The following is a 14404-nucleotide window of genomic DNA, read 5'->3' as shown; positions in this document are numbered from 1 at the left end:
TAACAAACTTTTTTCCCCAAACAGCAGTAATTTGTGCTCCACTGAGTATTTTTTAATTTCTTTGCAAACAGATCTTCAGCAGAAGAAAGCTATATTATTATTTTTTGGTGACAAGAATCATACCACTGGCATCATCTTATCAATAAATATTCACCTGCAAACACTTTGGTAAATTAAGCACATTCAAGAGGAAAAATATGACTTTCCATAAAAGTCAACTTTAGGTCAATTTTACTCGCTGTACATGTGCAACTAAACTTGTCCTGAAATAAACTAGACTAGACCTCATTTTTTATTCTCTAGGCTTTTTGATACCATATGAAGACATGAAAAGAATATTAAAAGTGGTTTTACTACAGTTCTGGTGATCACATTTTCTTCTGCCAGCACAGGGAATACTCATTCCTCTACAGTACTGCCTCCAAACTAAGTGCTCTAGTTGAAGCTGTTTATTAGACAATACTAAACTAATGTTTATTTTTCATAGGACAATCACATTGACCTAGTTAAAGTATTAGTAGCTGTAGTAAAACAATGAAGTTTAGCTGTAAACTAAAAAGCATTAGTTACTGTAGTAGTATATTACTTCCAACTTTAATGTTGGAACCGAGGCAGTATAGATGTTAAATTTATATATAGTTTTTCTACACTACAATTTAGTAAAGGGGCACCCTCTTAGTAGAGAAGAGGATGCATAGAATAAAGGCAATTCTGAAAGTCATCACAAAGATGCTGCTGTCAGAAGCCTAAATGAACACAAACTGAACTTAACTCATACTACAGCGATGAACTCTACATTCCCTCACCCTTCAGCTCAGTATGCTGCCACTAAAGTTACCATAAATCCCGTCCTCTACCCCTGACCCCTCCCAAAACAAATCAACAATTTGAAGATCAGAAGATACAAGTTCAACATACATACACTGCTTACCAAGGAAAAAAAGTGAAAACTACTACGTAAGAGCAGAAAAGTGTGTTAATTATTAAACACTACAACTTAAGCTGATTGACTTCTTGACAAAACAATCCAGGAGAAGGATCACCATGTAACCATGGCTTCATGTAAAATCAACTTGAAGTTTTGGTAAGTAAAAATAAGCAAAGATTCACTAGATGAGACTGCCACAGTACAAATCAATACTGAAATACAGGTCAAACAGCATTCTATTCTTCAGTTTTAGAATTTATGACAAGGATATTCAGCAACATGCCAATGCCTACCAAAGTGCATGAAAAATCTTGGAGTCAGTCCCTCTAATCTCACTGGTTAATAGTTGCTTGGATAACTGTTGACATTTCAGTTACCCTTCAGCTTTGTAAAGAAAATTAGGGGTATCTTTCAACTTCCTCTACTCAAGAGGGAAAGGAGCTACGCTATATAAGTGGCTAACAGCAACACACACTGTTCCTTAATACTGTAAGGAAATAACATATCTGTACCTGATAATTACTTAAGATTTTTTTGGACTTTTAATTTTAAAAGTATACAAAACAGAACAGAACTGCAGCTGGGAAACTCAAGACCTTAACAGTCAAAACAAAAAATTGAAGCTGCTGAACAAGTAACAAACCCAGCTACATTTAGTATGCTTTGAGGTCAAAACACTTCGTCAAGTACAATGCTTATCTCCATCTCTTCACAAGCTATGTTAATGCAACCATAAGTTGCCAGGCACCATGTTCATTTTTATAAGATACTGTTACTGTGGGATTTAATCATCTTAATTTAAGAGGTTTTGACATTTTTGATTGCACTCAGAAACCCTCTTATTTTCTTCATACAAAGGGGACATGGCTGTGGCCTCCCCTATGCTCATTTAGTCGTAACCTCATTTCAGGAAAAGACTCTTCTACTCAGCACACAATTCCTATTTAACTACAACCTGGTCTTAAAGCAACTTCAGCCTCCCTGTTTGTAAGATGTCCACCTCAACAGAGGCAGTTGGTACACAGAACAGTTAAAACCACTAGAAAAGTAAAAGTTACAAGGCAAAAGAAATATATTATACACCAACTGCTTTTATTTATTTCAGAAACCGTTCACAAGATGGTAGAAAAAACTTACAACCACTTCTAATTTAGTCTTCCATTGTTCCCAGTCAGCTCTAAACCCATTATGTGCAAAGCCCATTTACCATGCATCTAGATGATAGATACAGGCTATGAAATTCTTTATTCTACTTGTAGCAGCTTATGCAGGTGCAGCCAAATACCAAGCCTCAGGACAAATTGTACACAAACTTTACAATGTAGAAGTCGAATTTAAAATATGAAACCTAAGATCTACACAAAACTGGTAAAAATCAAGCACAGATACGAGGACAAACTTAAAACCCATGTGAAAAGGAGTCTCGTCTTCCTTTCAAGTGCTTTATTCTGCTACACAGTCAAAATGAAGATGTAAGCTTTGTGGTTAGTTTAAATTACACTCTGTAGATACTATAGACCAATTTAAAAGTTACACATACAGCAATAGATGTCCATTGGTTCATCTGGATTACTTATACAATCCAGTTGGATTGTTGAAAACAAGTCAGGCAAAATTTGAAAGAAAATCCTTGTGCAACTTTTTAGACAAATGTTTACTGATGGGCACACTGTACCCCAGGTCCATGATGGCTGCTTTCTTCATCAGAACTATCATTATAAGCTTCACGTCTCTGGCCACCACCTGAGCCACGAGTGGTATCAAATTCCTGAAGATCTACCTCTTCTGCATCACCAATTACATTGGGAAATTCTGGTCTAGCTGGCAGAAGATCTTCAAGTTCCTGCCCCAAAAAAAGAAGTGCATTCAGTACTGCATCTGCAGCTTCCAAATAAAATGAATAGTTCCCCACAACTTCAGAACTCCTTCTCAGAGCAGGTTTGGTTTATAAGACTAAGCTGGTGTCAGCCTTCCAAGTGCGTAGTCATTTAGGAGTATTTGTATCAACTGGAAGACATCTCTTAAAAAGACACACAACAGCAGCTCCACATGTTGTCAGAGTGCAATCAGTAAATACAGCTGCACTCTGAAAGATTATCACACAGTAGCAGAAAGGTAATTCCTCCTGCTCTCATCTGCCCAATATCCACTTTGCTTTTAAAAATGGGTTCCAGAAACTTGAATGGGTATTTTCAAGTTACATGTTGCCTACTAACAATATTAACAGAATGATTTAATTGTACTTCTATCCAAATTTAAGCACTGGAAAACAAGTACAGGGGCTACAACACAAGTACTTTGCATAAGATGTCCAATAAGACCACCAAGTTTATGCTTGAAAGACTACTTACTGAAAGCTTTTCTGGGCTAATCCAGTTATTTTCAGGAAACTGAACGTCAAATTTAATGTAAAGATCCCCCTTCTCAAAAGGATTGCGATACTGCGGCATTCCTTCACCTCTGACTACACGAACACAACCTGTAATTCAAAGAAGTAATCTGTAGAGTGCTACTTCAGAATAAGTCTCACACTATCAAATTCTCTTCATTTCTCTAGCCTGGGTTCAGGTAACAAGAGAACAAGAACAGAATTAAGTGTTTAAAGTATTTAAGAACCACAAAAGCATGGCAAAAGGAGTTCTTATCTGGTCAGGCTTACCTGGTTCAATTACTTTTCCAGGAGGATATTTAACCACAATTTGGCGCCCATCAAGGTGCTTAAATGTGAACTGAAATCCACACAGTGCTTCAACAAGTCCTATCTTGTGCGTCATATGCAAGTCATTTCCATCCCGCTGGAACACCTGAAAAACAGAAATGAGGGATCTTTTCTAGTACTAAAATTGTACCTTCACAAGGCTTGTTATTTAGAATGCAGTATTATTAACATCAGCTAACTTAACACACTTGGAAAGTTTTTACCTTATGAAAATGTCATCTAAGATAATGCCAACTACAGTACGTAATATGATGGAAGGTGCAAATTAAACAAAGGCAGCTTGTATACCAGTAGTGCTTCCTTATACCAAGGTCTTCCACACAACCAACCTACAAACAAACCTTATGGCTGTTTGCCACTACTCCCCCTACATCAGGTCACAACAACACATTTTTGTTTCTCAGCATTTAAGCAATAGTTGCACATACCTGCTTCTCCTAACTACCTACAGGGCAAGTTTTGATCCAGAACTGTCTTTAAGAGATCTTTAAACCATACCACTTCGGATTCTTAATCAGAATATATTAAGCTTTCTCTACTGGCAGACCTCCAAAAACATTGCTTTCATCGCCTTCCCACTTCAAGAAAGATTTTAAGAACATTAGAAGCTTGACTGAGCATCAGTCTAGTTTTACTCAGTAGGACACACGGTACGGTATTTTTCAGAATGGTTAATGCTGTAAAGCCAGATGTAGTTCATTAGAAGACTAAGACAAGTGTCATCTGCCATCTGGAATTTGATGCTGTTATCTGTTTTGAATGCTTACAGACTGTTTCTCCCTTTTTGGTCCAAAAAAGAAAAAAACAACCGAGATTCCATGTTTCATCCAGTATCACAGGAGTAGAAGTGTAAGGAGCTTTACGGAACTGATTTTGACAAAGCAGCAGTCCTCAACACAGTGAAAAGTTTACATAGTACCTAATCTTCAGATAACCAAAATATCCTTACAGGTGACAAGAACTTAAATCTGTACCCAACGCTATTCTTTGAGACAGAACGTTTTGATTTTTATACCACCATTCCATTCGACAGTTTCTTCCCCCAGAGTAAAATGCACCCTTATTTCTTCATAGCTTGCTTTTGAAATAAAAGCGTTCAAAAAGTCACCCCAAATTTGCCCTAAGAGAAGGTTTAACATAAAAAAAGATTTATATGCAATATTTAATTCAAAAGCACAACATATATACTCCAGAACATTAATATAAAGCTTTAACAACCTAGCATAAACTACTCTCGTTTCTTAGTGTTTTGTTAAATAATCTGTTAAAATCGGCATTGTATTTCCAGATCCAGTAGAAGACAGAAAGCACCATCTGTGCTGTCTAATAGGAGCTCCCTGACATGTCCCAAAAGATTAATAAAAGCAACACTTAGCATTGTTAATGTCACAAGCAAAGAACATTCAGTTTGAAATCTCAAATAGCTCTTCACTATGCCTATGTCTAGCAAAGTCATTCTGAGAAAGCTACAATTTATTAGCATGAGGAAGCACCAGAATCTGCATGTCCTCTGGCTAAGACTTGCAGTCTTGCAGAAGTTTTTTCTGGCTCACAAGTAAAGCCACATTACTTGCTATAGATCTATTAAAAGCTATTTCCCATCTCTCCCAGAGGTGCAACAACATGATTTACTTTAAAATGAAATGCCATCCATATCACTTAAATATTGAAAGACTAGAACAAAAGGCATTTAATATATAAACTGTAAAGTATTACCTCATTCTCCTTTTCTTGGAGTAAGAGGACAATATCACCTGGTTCCACACCTGGAGCCTGATCTGCTTCTCCACTGAATGTAATTCGTTGCCCATGTTTCATGCCTTTGTCTACATGAACTTCAAGTATTTTTACCTCTTTGATCACCTTCTTCCCTTCACATTTTTTACAGCGGTCTTTTTCATTAATTACTTCACCTAAGGATACAAATTTGGAGTTCAGAGATTTCCACATGGTTGCATATAACTCTGAAGAAAAACACACTAATTTTAAAGTAAGCTGAAGAATGCATGCAAGAGAACTAGTTATTTCAATGTCACTTTAAGCATTCCTCACAAGAAGAGAGGCAGGCTCAACTTATCCTGGCTGGGAAAAGGGGAAGGAAAAACAAAAAAGGGAATACAAAGATACACATAAGCTTCCAAGCTGTCTTATCAAGGATTTTGAAAAGTGAATGTGCTCTGGAGAAGAAAGGCAAAACAAGACTTTTGTCTACAATTTCTACCTTTCTTTAAGTCCAAGTTCAATTCCAGTAGCCTTACCACTCAACTTCTCTTTAAAATAAAAAAGTCTGCATTCCATTCTTTGTTATGCTGGAGGATGCCCACTATAAAAGAAAGGATGAAGCTAAAACTGAACAGAAGTGCCCCCCCTCCCTTAAAATTTGGAACACAAATTTCAGACTACTTTACTGAATTTAGGAAGCTTAGTTCCACTTCTTTTAACAACAGTGAAAAAAGGATTACTGTGAGAGCCACATATTGCAGTATATTACCACAACACTGAAGTATTACATAAATGCAGCTAGTAAATCTGAAGACTTACACACAAAAAGGGGGCAAAGACAGCTGGTCAAATCAACTGCGTATAAGGGAAATATATAGATTCTCCTCCAGAATGGATCTAGGGTCTTCTGGCATATATGGAATTTCACTTTTATACTACTCCAAAAGTGAACAGTTTTTCACACTGTCACCTCTACCAAGGCATTTACTTTTTCCAGCAAGCTTAATGATAATTATCCAACACGCCTTAACTTCTCTTCTACTTGGTCTTTATTTTTCCAAGTAAGCTATCGTCTTTGTACAGAAAAAAAACACTATTTGGTCATACACTCTACAATTTTCAGTGCTTATTTACAGTACTACTTTAAGAGCTACAAGTGGATGCACTTGGCTTAAGACAAAATTTTCCAGCTTAAACCACACCTTTCTGTGAAACAAAACACAACATTACGATGCAGCTGAAACTACGTATTTGAATTGTGAAAACCACATTCAAAAACATCATTTGCGAAATATTTTTACTTGCTACAAAACACAGCTTTGTAATTTGCAGGTATTGTCCAGAGTAAAATCTACAAGGTAGCATTACTACTGTGAAAATTGCAGATGATCCAAATAGAAATCACATGAAGTACAGAGCACATGCTGATCTTGTTCTCCCAAACACAACAGATTCAACAAAATCCTATCTTACAAACTTGAATTTAACTTCTAAAAATGTAGGTTTCTGTTTTTTAACCTATATCTGTCCTTGGATAATAGGAGAAATAAAAATCCTTCCACCAAAAACACTTCTAAAAAAACAAAATCTTGGTCTTTAATGGAAGAATAATAGTAGCAAGTAACATTCGTGTCACAAGTAGGATGACTTCTCCATATTGGGACCAGACTGAGACCCAATTGACTAGATGGGAGCAAAATTCTCCTGGATGAGACAAAATTTGTTATATGATAGGAAGAACTAATATAATAATTTCTAATAGTTAAGATAAATATTTACATCCAAACAAACATATTTAGGAATATAGAACAGCTGGCTTACCTTCTCCGTTGCAGTCAGAACATACAGACTGCATCTGCTGAACCATTCCAGGAGCCAGCTGTCTGATCATGATACGTACACCTCTACCCCGGCAAGCATTACATTTTTGAACAGCTCCAGCCTTCCCTCCCTGACTAGAATAGAAAACACCAGTTGCATGAAAAGCAATCTTTTTGGAAACATGACAACATCTACAGCAGTAGGTTAATATGCCTAATTACACTGACAATTAGTCACCCCCCCCAAATCCCTTGAATAATTCCAGTTCCATCAACAGTAAAATTCAAGTTCAACGGTTTTCTAATGTGAGAGCAGACTCCACTAAGTTAACTACTGATAGAAATCTGACACAAGATATGCTTCATTATATTGTATGTCAACAAAGCAACCAGAGAACCCAAAAGTATAACCAAACTTACCCATTACATGCACTACAAAGGACATTCTTGCTAAGTTGTAGTTTAGTGGTCTTTCCATTATAGAGATCTTCTAAAGAAACTCTGCAAAATAAAACATTTTCTCCTGGGTTATCATTTAACCACTTACTTTCCCCACAAAATTAAAATACTTGCCCAGGACAAGTTACAGAAAAACAGTTCTTCATAAAAAGACTAAATATGCTATTAAAATAAGACTCTTGAAAGCATCACTTTAGCTTTCACAAGGAATCATTAAAAACTGTTCAGCACACACGAAAACAGAAGCAATCCCAAATATAATTTAGAGAAAAGCTGCAATATAATCAGCAGAATCAAGACCAGATTAGTTTGTTCTCTCAATAGGAAACAAGCCAACATACTATTTCATTTTATTACAGTCACTTCTGATTTTTTTTTTTCCAAGTTCTACCAAGCAAGTCAAAAAAGAACCTCTCTCTAGACTGTCCTGATGGTATGTATGGCACACATACATAAGAATATACACAGAATATTTACAGTATTGAGCTTTTCACTGGAAAGCATAACATACTTGGGGGGTTTGGGGGGGAGGGGGGGACGACGACACACGACATGTCCCCAAAGGCTATTTAATTCTTTAAATTTGTTCACACTTTTTTCCCCCCAGCTCTTAAATACATTAGTGAACTCCAATAACCTTCATATATTGATAGACATTTATGAACAGTGCTTCTCCTAAAAGGATTCAAGTTAGTGGACAGAAATTCCAATGTACTTTCAGCTATAAAAGGTTGCCTGGCATCAGTGTTTACAAATAACAGAACCAAAGCTCATTAGTAATATAACACACAGTATTAGCTACTAACCTAAGCAACATATAAAAGTAAACAGACTTTAAGCATGGTTTGCCAAACACAGAAAAGATGCAGCTTTACTTATAGAAGTTAGAAAGGAGCCACTCAGCAAGTAAAAAGCCAGTCATGACTGCAAGCAAAGATGTATAAAACAGTTAGATATGCTATTCAAGCTTTTTTTTTTTTTTTTTTTAAGACTCTTCCATTAGTTATGTAGTTTGCACTTCCAGCTAGTAAGCTATGAATGCATGTCTTTCAAGAGACTTAGTGGCTCTGCAAGAATCCAGCAATTAAACAATGTATGTCTGTTTAATGCAATTTCAGATTACAACTTCCAAACATAATTGAAGAGCAATACCATGAAAAAAGTGTAAAGTATTTACAGGCTAATAACCAGGCAAATCAAAATATCAGATACAAGATCAACCAAACATTAAAAGTAACTCAAGATAACTTGAGTTTGGCTTTCTGGACTACATGTGACTTGCAGGTCTTAAAAGTAGGTACAAACTGCAGAATCTTACCTGAGGAGCATACCAAGAACATAAACTAGAGTACCAATCAGGAAAACTTGAAAGTGAATATAAATTGCAGCATCAAGATACTTACTTGAGCGGGTGCATCATATCTTCTCCTCTTCTTCTACCATTACGACTTCTACTCTGACCACCCATGAAATTGAACAATCCACCACCAAAGATGTGGGAGAAAATATCATCCATTCCACTGCTTCCACCGCTACCTTCTCGAAGGCCCTGTTCTCCATATCTATCATATAACTCACGTTTCTCTGGATTTGACAATACTTCATAGGCAAAGCTTATTTCTTTGAACTAGAAGAGGGACAGAGTCAAATCAGTGCATGGTAATTTGTTACTTCAAAGGAGCATTTTACTACTGCTTCTTGCCCAGCACAAACACCTGATAAAGGCGGCACACAACAGAACAATTTTCCACCCCCTTTATATTAAGGGAAAGGAAGGCAAATTTGGGCATAGTTGTGTTACCTCTTGCTTTACCATAAGCAAATGACATTTTATTGCAAATAGCCACTGACATGCTCTTTATTATTCCTAGCATAAGACAGTATTTGTACAAACAGGAAAAAAAACAAGTACACAATACTGAAGTAGCCACCAGGCAAGAACACAGTTATACACTATTGGCAAAGACCGCAAGACTTGTTAGGCACTTAAAACAGGCTCACACTTGAGCAACTTATTAAAATGCATATTAACACGTTTGTCTACAAAACAAAATCTTTTCGTAGTCATCCCTGCTGAGTTCTAAACAACCTTTAGAACTTCAGTTCTGTTAGAATCAACTGAGTAAACTGAATTAACATTTTTTAGCTGCAATTAGTACAATATATCTAATACAACCTTCCCACATATATGATGTGTTCTGTGCTGCAGTTTTAAGTCTCTCCACACAAACATTTTTCCACATATTAGCATACTTGTTGGAAAGAACTGGAAAGCGGGCTGTCCATCTTTTTGAAATACCTATGTAGATGCCAATGACAGCTGACATCATCTTGGCAGATGAAAAGCAGCAATTCTCCCTTCAGCATTACCTTCTCAACCAATTTGACTCACTTAACCGGTGCATTTTGTCATGAGGTACACGGGGAGATTGGGAAGAAGTAGACAAGACACTTCCCTCGCACATTTCTTATATTTTTTGAACAACCTGCAATACCCAGCCCCCAAAACTTCTATTCAGTCCCTTAGATGCTACTGTAATAGCAAACTTCAATAGTTTAAAAAGAAGCCTTACTTTGTCACCTGCATTTGGATTCTTATCAGGATGGTACTCCTTAGCCAGCTTTCTGTATGCCTAGTTGAAAGAGGTACAAAATTAGTTTCAGTCTTGAGTAATCTATTCTTTTCTGAGAAATTCAAGTAGCATCTTCAGTGAGAAAGAAAACCTTAATAAAGTAAAAAAAAGAGTGTTTTGAAGTGACTCATACATTGAAATCGTACATTAAAAATTCTGACTTTACTATATGCATCAATTAACTACTCAGTCTTGGATTTAAACACAACTACAGCACATAAAAGCTAGAACTAGTTTTCCTGCTTATCTTCATTAACTTGCATGAAGAACTACACTGGAAGATGTGCTTCATTAAGACGACGTACTCTACAGATCCCCCTCAAAATCCACAACAACCTAAGTTTCAACCTATTCATCTCTCACCTCACTCACAGCAAGACAACAAAATGGCTGCCTCAGCTTCTCATCCAACAGTCTATCAGTCAATCCCCACAACAATTATTTTATTCTTCCTTACCTATCAGTAATGGAAAGTTTCAGCTCACATTGAAATAAGCGTATGAGTTACAAGTGCAGAATGTACAGATCACTGTTTTTATTTAATTTCATTGTTCCAAAATAGTAGGAGTAGTAAGTACAGCCAAATTTCCAGGAAAGATTTTTCAGTATGCTTTTTTTTGACCAGCGCCTTGATTCTCAGGACCATGACTTTCTACAGCAGTACTTCTGTGGTTTTTTTTTTTTTTTTTTTTTTTTTTTTTTTTTTTTTAACCTTAGAGATAAAAGCCAATAACAGGACTTCTACAATTCGAGCTTTTGACAGTAAGGACTGCAACTCTTTCCCCACTCCACCAAAACATTCCCCAATATCTGTCCCCTGATTGTTAATAAAACAAATGTTTTTGGTTTTTTGTATTATACATATTAATAAAATCTGCTACAGTGATGCAACTGCAAATAATTGAAATGCACCAATTCTTAAGGGTGTTTTTTTTAATAGCTCTATTCCTGTAGAACTGAGCATCTAAACAAACTCCATAGAACTACAGCTCTAACAGAGCTTTACACACAAAGCTTTATAGAGATCCCAACTTTTCATTTTGTACTGGGATAAATCAATATCCTTTTTTGTATCTGCAGTTACCTGTTTACTGATTACCTTGAAATATTCTGCACTTACGCATGCAACCAAGAAATAAAGTTTGAAAGGAAAGTAATGAAACAATACAGAAAATGAATATTACAAGCCAAACATTCTAAAACATAGTAAAGAACAAATTCATAGGTCTTATAGTACAAATTAACTATCAGTAACAAAGCATAATCTTTCACAAACTTGAATATTCTGTAATAAAAATGGATTTCCCCCATATTTTAAGCAGTATAATCAAGAAAAAAAACATCTAAACTGAAAACCTACATAATGTTATCTATTCAGCTGAAAACGATTTTTGTGTGGTGATCTTGAAAAATATAAAGAGAACTCATGCCTTTGTTTATGGCAGCGTACTGGTTTAGAGCAATCCTTTAGACTACTCATGGCCCAAAAGCAAGCTACCACTATTTAATCTATCTGAAACAGATCCAGAATCACGGCTTATATGAACACCATACTATAGTTTCGATAGAAATTAGTTTAACTCATCGGTGTTGTGTCAGACCCTTTTGATCAAGCTATTATAGATTTTATTAGTTTTACCTTTTCTATACTTTTATATCTACATTAAAATATTAGACAAATAAAGAATCCACACGATCTCTTTGTGACAATAAGAGATGGATGAACTTCTCACTGCTGTGGGCAGCCCAAAACTTTACATGCCAAGACAAGCATAACACATAGCAACGAACATTAAGCCACACACATTATTGAGTGAAGGACTGCCGCAAGTTCTTTGTGCTTACAGGGGACAAGACACCCTTAAGAGAACTTAGTAAGGAAAAAAAAAAAATCTACTTGATTGTGTTCAGGAGCTTCTTGCCGCATGCCTTCCACCTCTAACGCTATTTCAACACTGCAACTCCCTATCCCTGCACAAACTGGGCTAGCACACGCATGACGGGGGAGTTGTTAATTCCAGCACCACCCAGCAGCAGAAGCAGGTCACCGCCAGTAAACTGCCTACTTAGTTATCCTCCCTCACGTGTAAATGGCGCTTAATTTCTTTTTGGGAAGAAAAAAAAAAAAGTTTATGCACCACTGGGCGAAATGGATGCGGTAAACGATGAACCGGCTCCGAGCTCTCTCCTCGCTCCTTTCTTTACCTCACCTTGCCGCCCGCAGCCTGAAAACGACCAGATCCGGGAGCAAAGCGAGACCCCACCGAGGCCTACACGTGGGGCAGACAATGGCAGCGGCCCCCACCTGCTGCCGCATGCCCGTTCCTCCCCCAAGGAGCCTCTCGCCGGCTGCGAGCGCCGCCCAGGAGGCAGGCAGGCGGGCGGGCAGGCGGCGCCGCGGGGGCGAGACGAGCAGGGGCTCCCTCGGCGCCGCGAGGACCTGGCGGGGCCGGGCCGCAGGGAGCTGACGGGGCCTCGGGGAGCCCGGCCGGGCCCCGCTCCCTCCTCCTCCTCCTCCTCCTCCTCCTTTCCCTCCTCCCCCTCCCGCCGCTCTCCCCCGGGGCCTACCCGCGGCCTACCCGGCCCGGGCCCCTGCCCCGGGCCCGGGCCCCCCCCGCCAGGCCCCAGCGCCGCGGCCGGGCCGGGCCCCGCCGCCTGCGGGTCCCGCTCCCCCCCCAGCCCGGGGCCTTCCCTCAGCCCCGGGGCCCTGCCCGGCGGCGCCGCCCGGCACGGCCCGGCCCGGCCCAGCCGCACCTTCTTAAGCTCGTTGTCGGAGGCGCCGGGCGGCACGCCCAGGATGTCGTACAGCTTCGTGTCGGCCACGTTCGCCATGGCGGCAGCGGGCGGCGGCGGGGCCGGAGCGGGCCGAGGGGCGGTGAGGGCGAGCCCGGGAGCAGGACGAGAGCCGCTGCCGACGTCACGCGCACACGCCCGCGTCACCGCGCCGCGACGCGAAGAGGGAGAGAGGGAGGGAGGGGAGGGGCCGCGGGAGCCCCGCCCCTTCGCCCTTCGGCGCCGCGGCCCCGCCCCCTCGGCCCACTTCGGGCGCCTGACCCAGTGCCGCCGCCTGGCGGCAGGGGGCGCCGCCGGCACTAGCGGCCGCGGGGCGGGAGGCGGGAAGGGGCTGTGCGGGCAGAGCCCTGAGGGACAGCGCCTGAGGGGCCGGGCGGCCGCCGCTCCGCCGCGTGAGGAGCGAGGCGTGTCCCGAGGAAACCGTGCCCTCAGCCTCCCCCCCCGTCACCCCGAGCACTGTCACTGAGGGTGGCCCGCGCGGCCTCACCGCACACGCCGACAGATTTTTCCTTCAGGCGCGTGTTACTAAGGCTTCGTTGGTTATAAATAGCGCGAGTGCCCGTCTGCTCCGTGTTTTGTAGGGTTTTGCTCAGCTCCTGCGATCTCAAAAAAGCACGAGTTGCCAGGCTAGGCCTGGAGTGATTCAGGAACAAGTGCTCAAGAGGTGCTGATGCCCCAGCAAGACACCACTTCTAGCTGGCAAATAAACAGGCCTGTTGTGCTTCATTAGTGCTTAGTCCCTTCAGTGTGGCAGCGACTCGAGCCTCTCCTCACCTGGTGCCTCTCCTCAGGTGCGGCCACCTGGCCGCCAGCCCCTCACCCAGCAGTGGCCACCAGAAAGCCCCAGAACCTGTGGCCAGTGCTCGGCTGAGGAAGGTGGAGTTGGCTGGGGCCGGGCCCCTGAGGTGGCAGAGGACTGAAAACGCCCTCCTGGGTGCTCCCAGGGCAAGCCTAGAGCATGTCTGGGAGAGGGTGTGCATAAGGACCGGGTGGGTGATGACAGGCCCTGGGGAGAGTCTGCTGGGGTGGATAAGTGACTTGGCCTGTGAGAGAGAGCGCAGAAAAGGTGCTTTGAAGTGATTCATGTGTTTGAGGTGCAGAGATCTGAGTAGGCCTTCTGCCTCAGGGGAGCAGATCTGACTACTTGGAGGCTTCTTTCCTCATCATCTGGAGGGAGACTTCATCTTTAGTTACTTGCTATAGCTTGTGGTTGCAATGGCTGTGTTGGGCAATGCAGTCTGCTGCTGGTTTCTCTGCTCCTTCCTAGGCTGTTGTTTACAGAACCCTAAATTCCATCATTGGGTTTATTAAGTCCGGCACAATCTAGTTT

General features: G+C 40.7%; 1 protein-coding gene across 1 annotated transcript; it reads right to left on the bottom strand.

Moving 5' to 3' along the window:
* Nucleotides 1–1999: 1999 nt before the first annotated feature.
* DNAJA2 (DnaJ heat shock protein family (Hsp40) member A2) lies at nt 2000–13281 on the bottom strand. Its single transcript, XM_040571139.1, has 9 exons — nt 13036–13281; nt 10222–10281; nt 9052–9275; nt 7610–7690; nt 7191–7324; nt 5364–5560; nt 3588–3732; nt 3280–3407; nt 2000–2771 (listed from the first exon to the last, which is right to left on the bottom strand). The coding sequence occupies exons 1-9, from the start codon at nt 13111–13113 to the stop codon at nt 2583–2585; spliced, it is 1236 nt and encodes a 411-aa protein (XP_040427073.1). The 5' UTR covers nt 13114–13281; the 3' UTR covers nt 2000–2582.
* Between the last annotated feature and the right edge of the window lie 1123 nt (nt 13282–14404).

Source organism: Cygnus olor, chromosome 12, assembly GCF_009769625.2.
Source record: "Cygnus olor isolate bCygOlo1 chromosome 12, bCygOlo1.pri.v2, whole genome shotgun sequence".
NCBI classification, from domain to species: Eukaryota; Metazoa; Chordata; class Aves; order Anseriformes; family Anatidae; genus Cygnus; species Cygnus olor.
Note: the sequence above shows the minus strand (reverse complement) of the source record. Positions and strands in the feature narration are given on the sequence as shown.

Excerpts from the sequence above, each read along its gene's own strand:
- DNAJA2 (XM_040571139.1), bottom strand. The coding sequence starts at position 13,113 with ATGGCGAACGTGGCCGACACGAAGCTGTACGACATCCTGGGCGTGCCG. Across the intron at positions 9,276-10,221 it reads ATCCAAATGCAGGTGACAAA|TTCAAAGAAATAAGCTTTGC; the intron begins GTAAGGCTTCTT and ends TCCCTCTTCTAG. Across the intron at positions 3,733-5,363 it reads TCCAAGAAAAGGAGAATGAG|GTGTTCCAGCGGGATGGAAA; the intron begins GTAATACTTTAC and ends TCTGTTTTTCAG.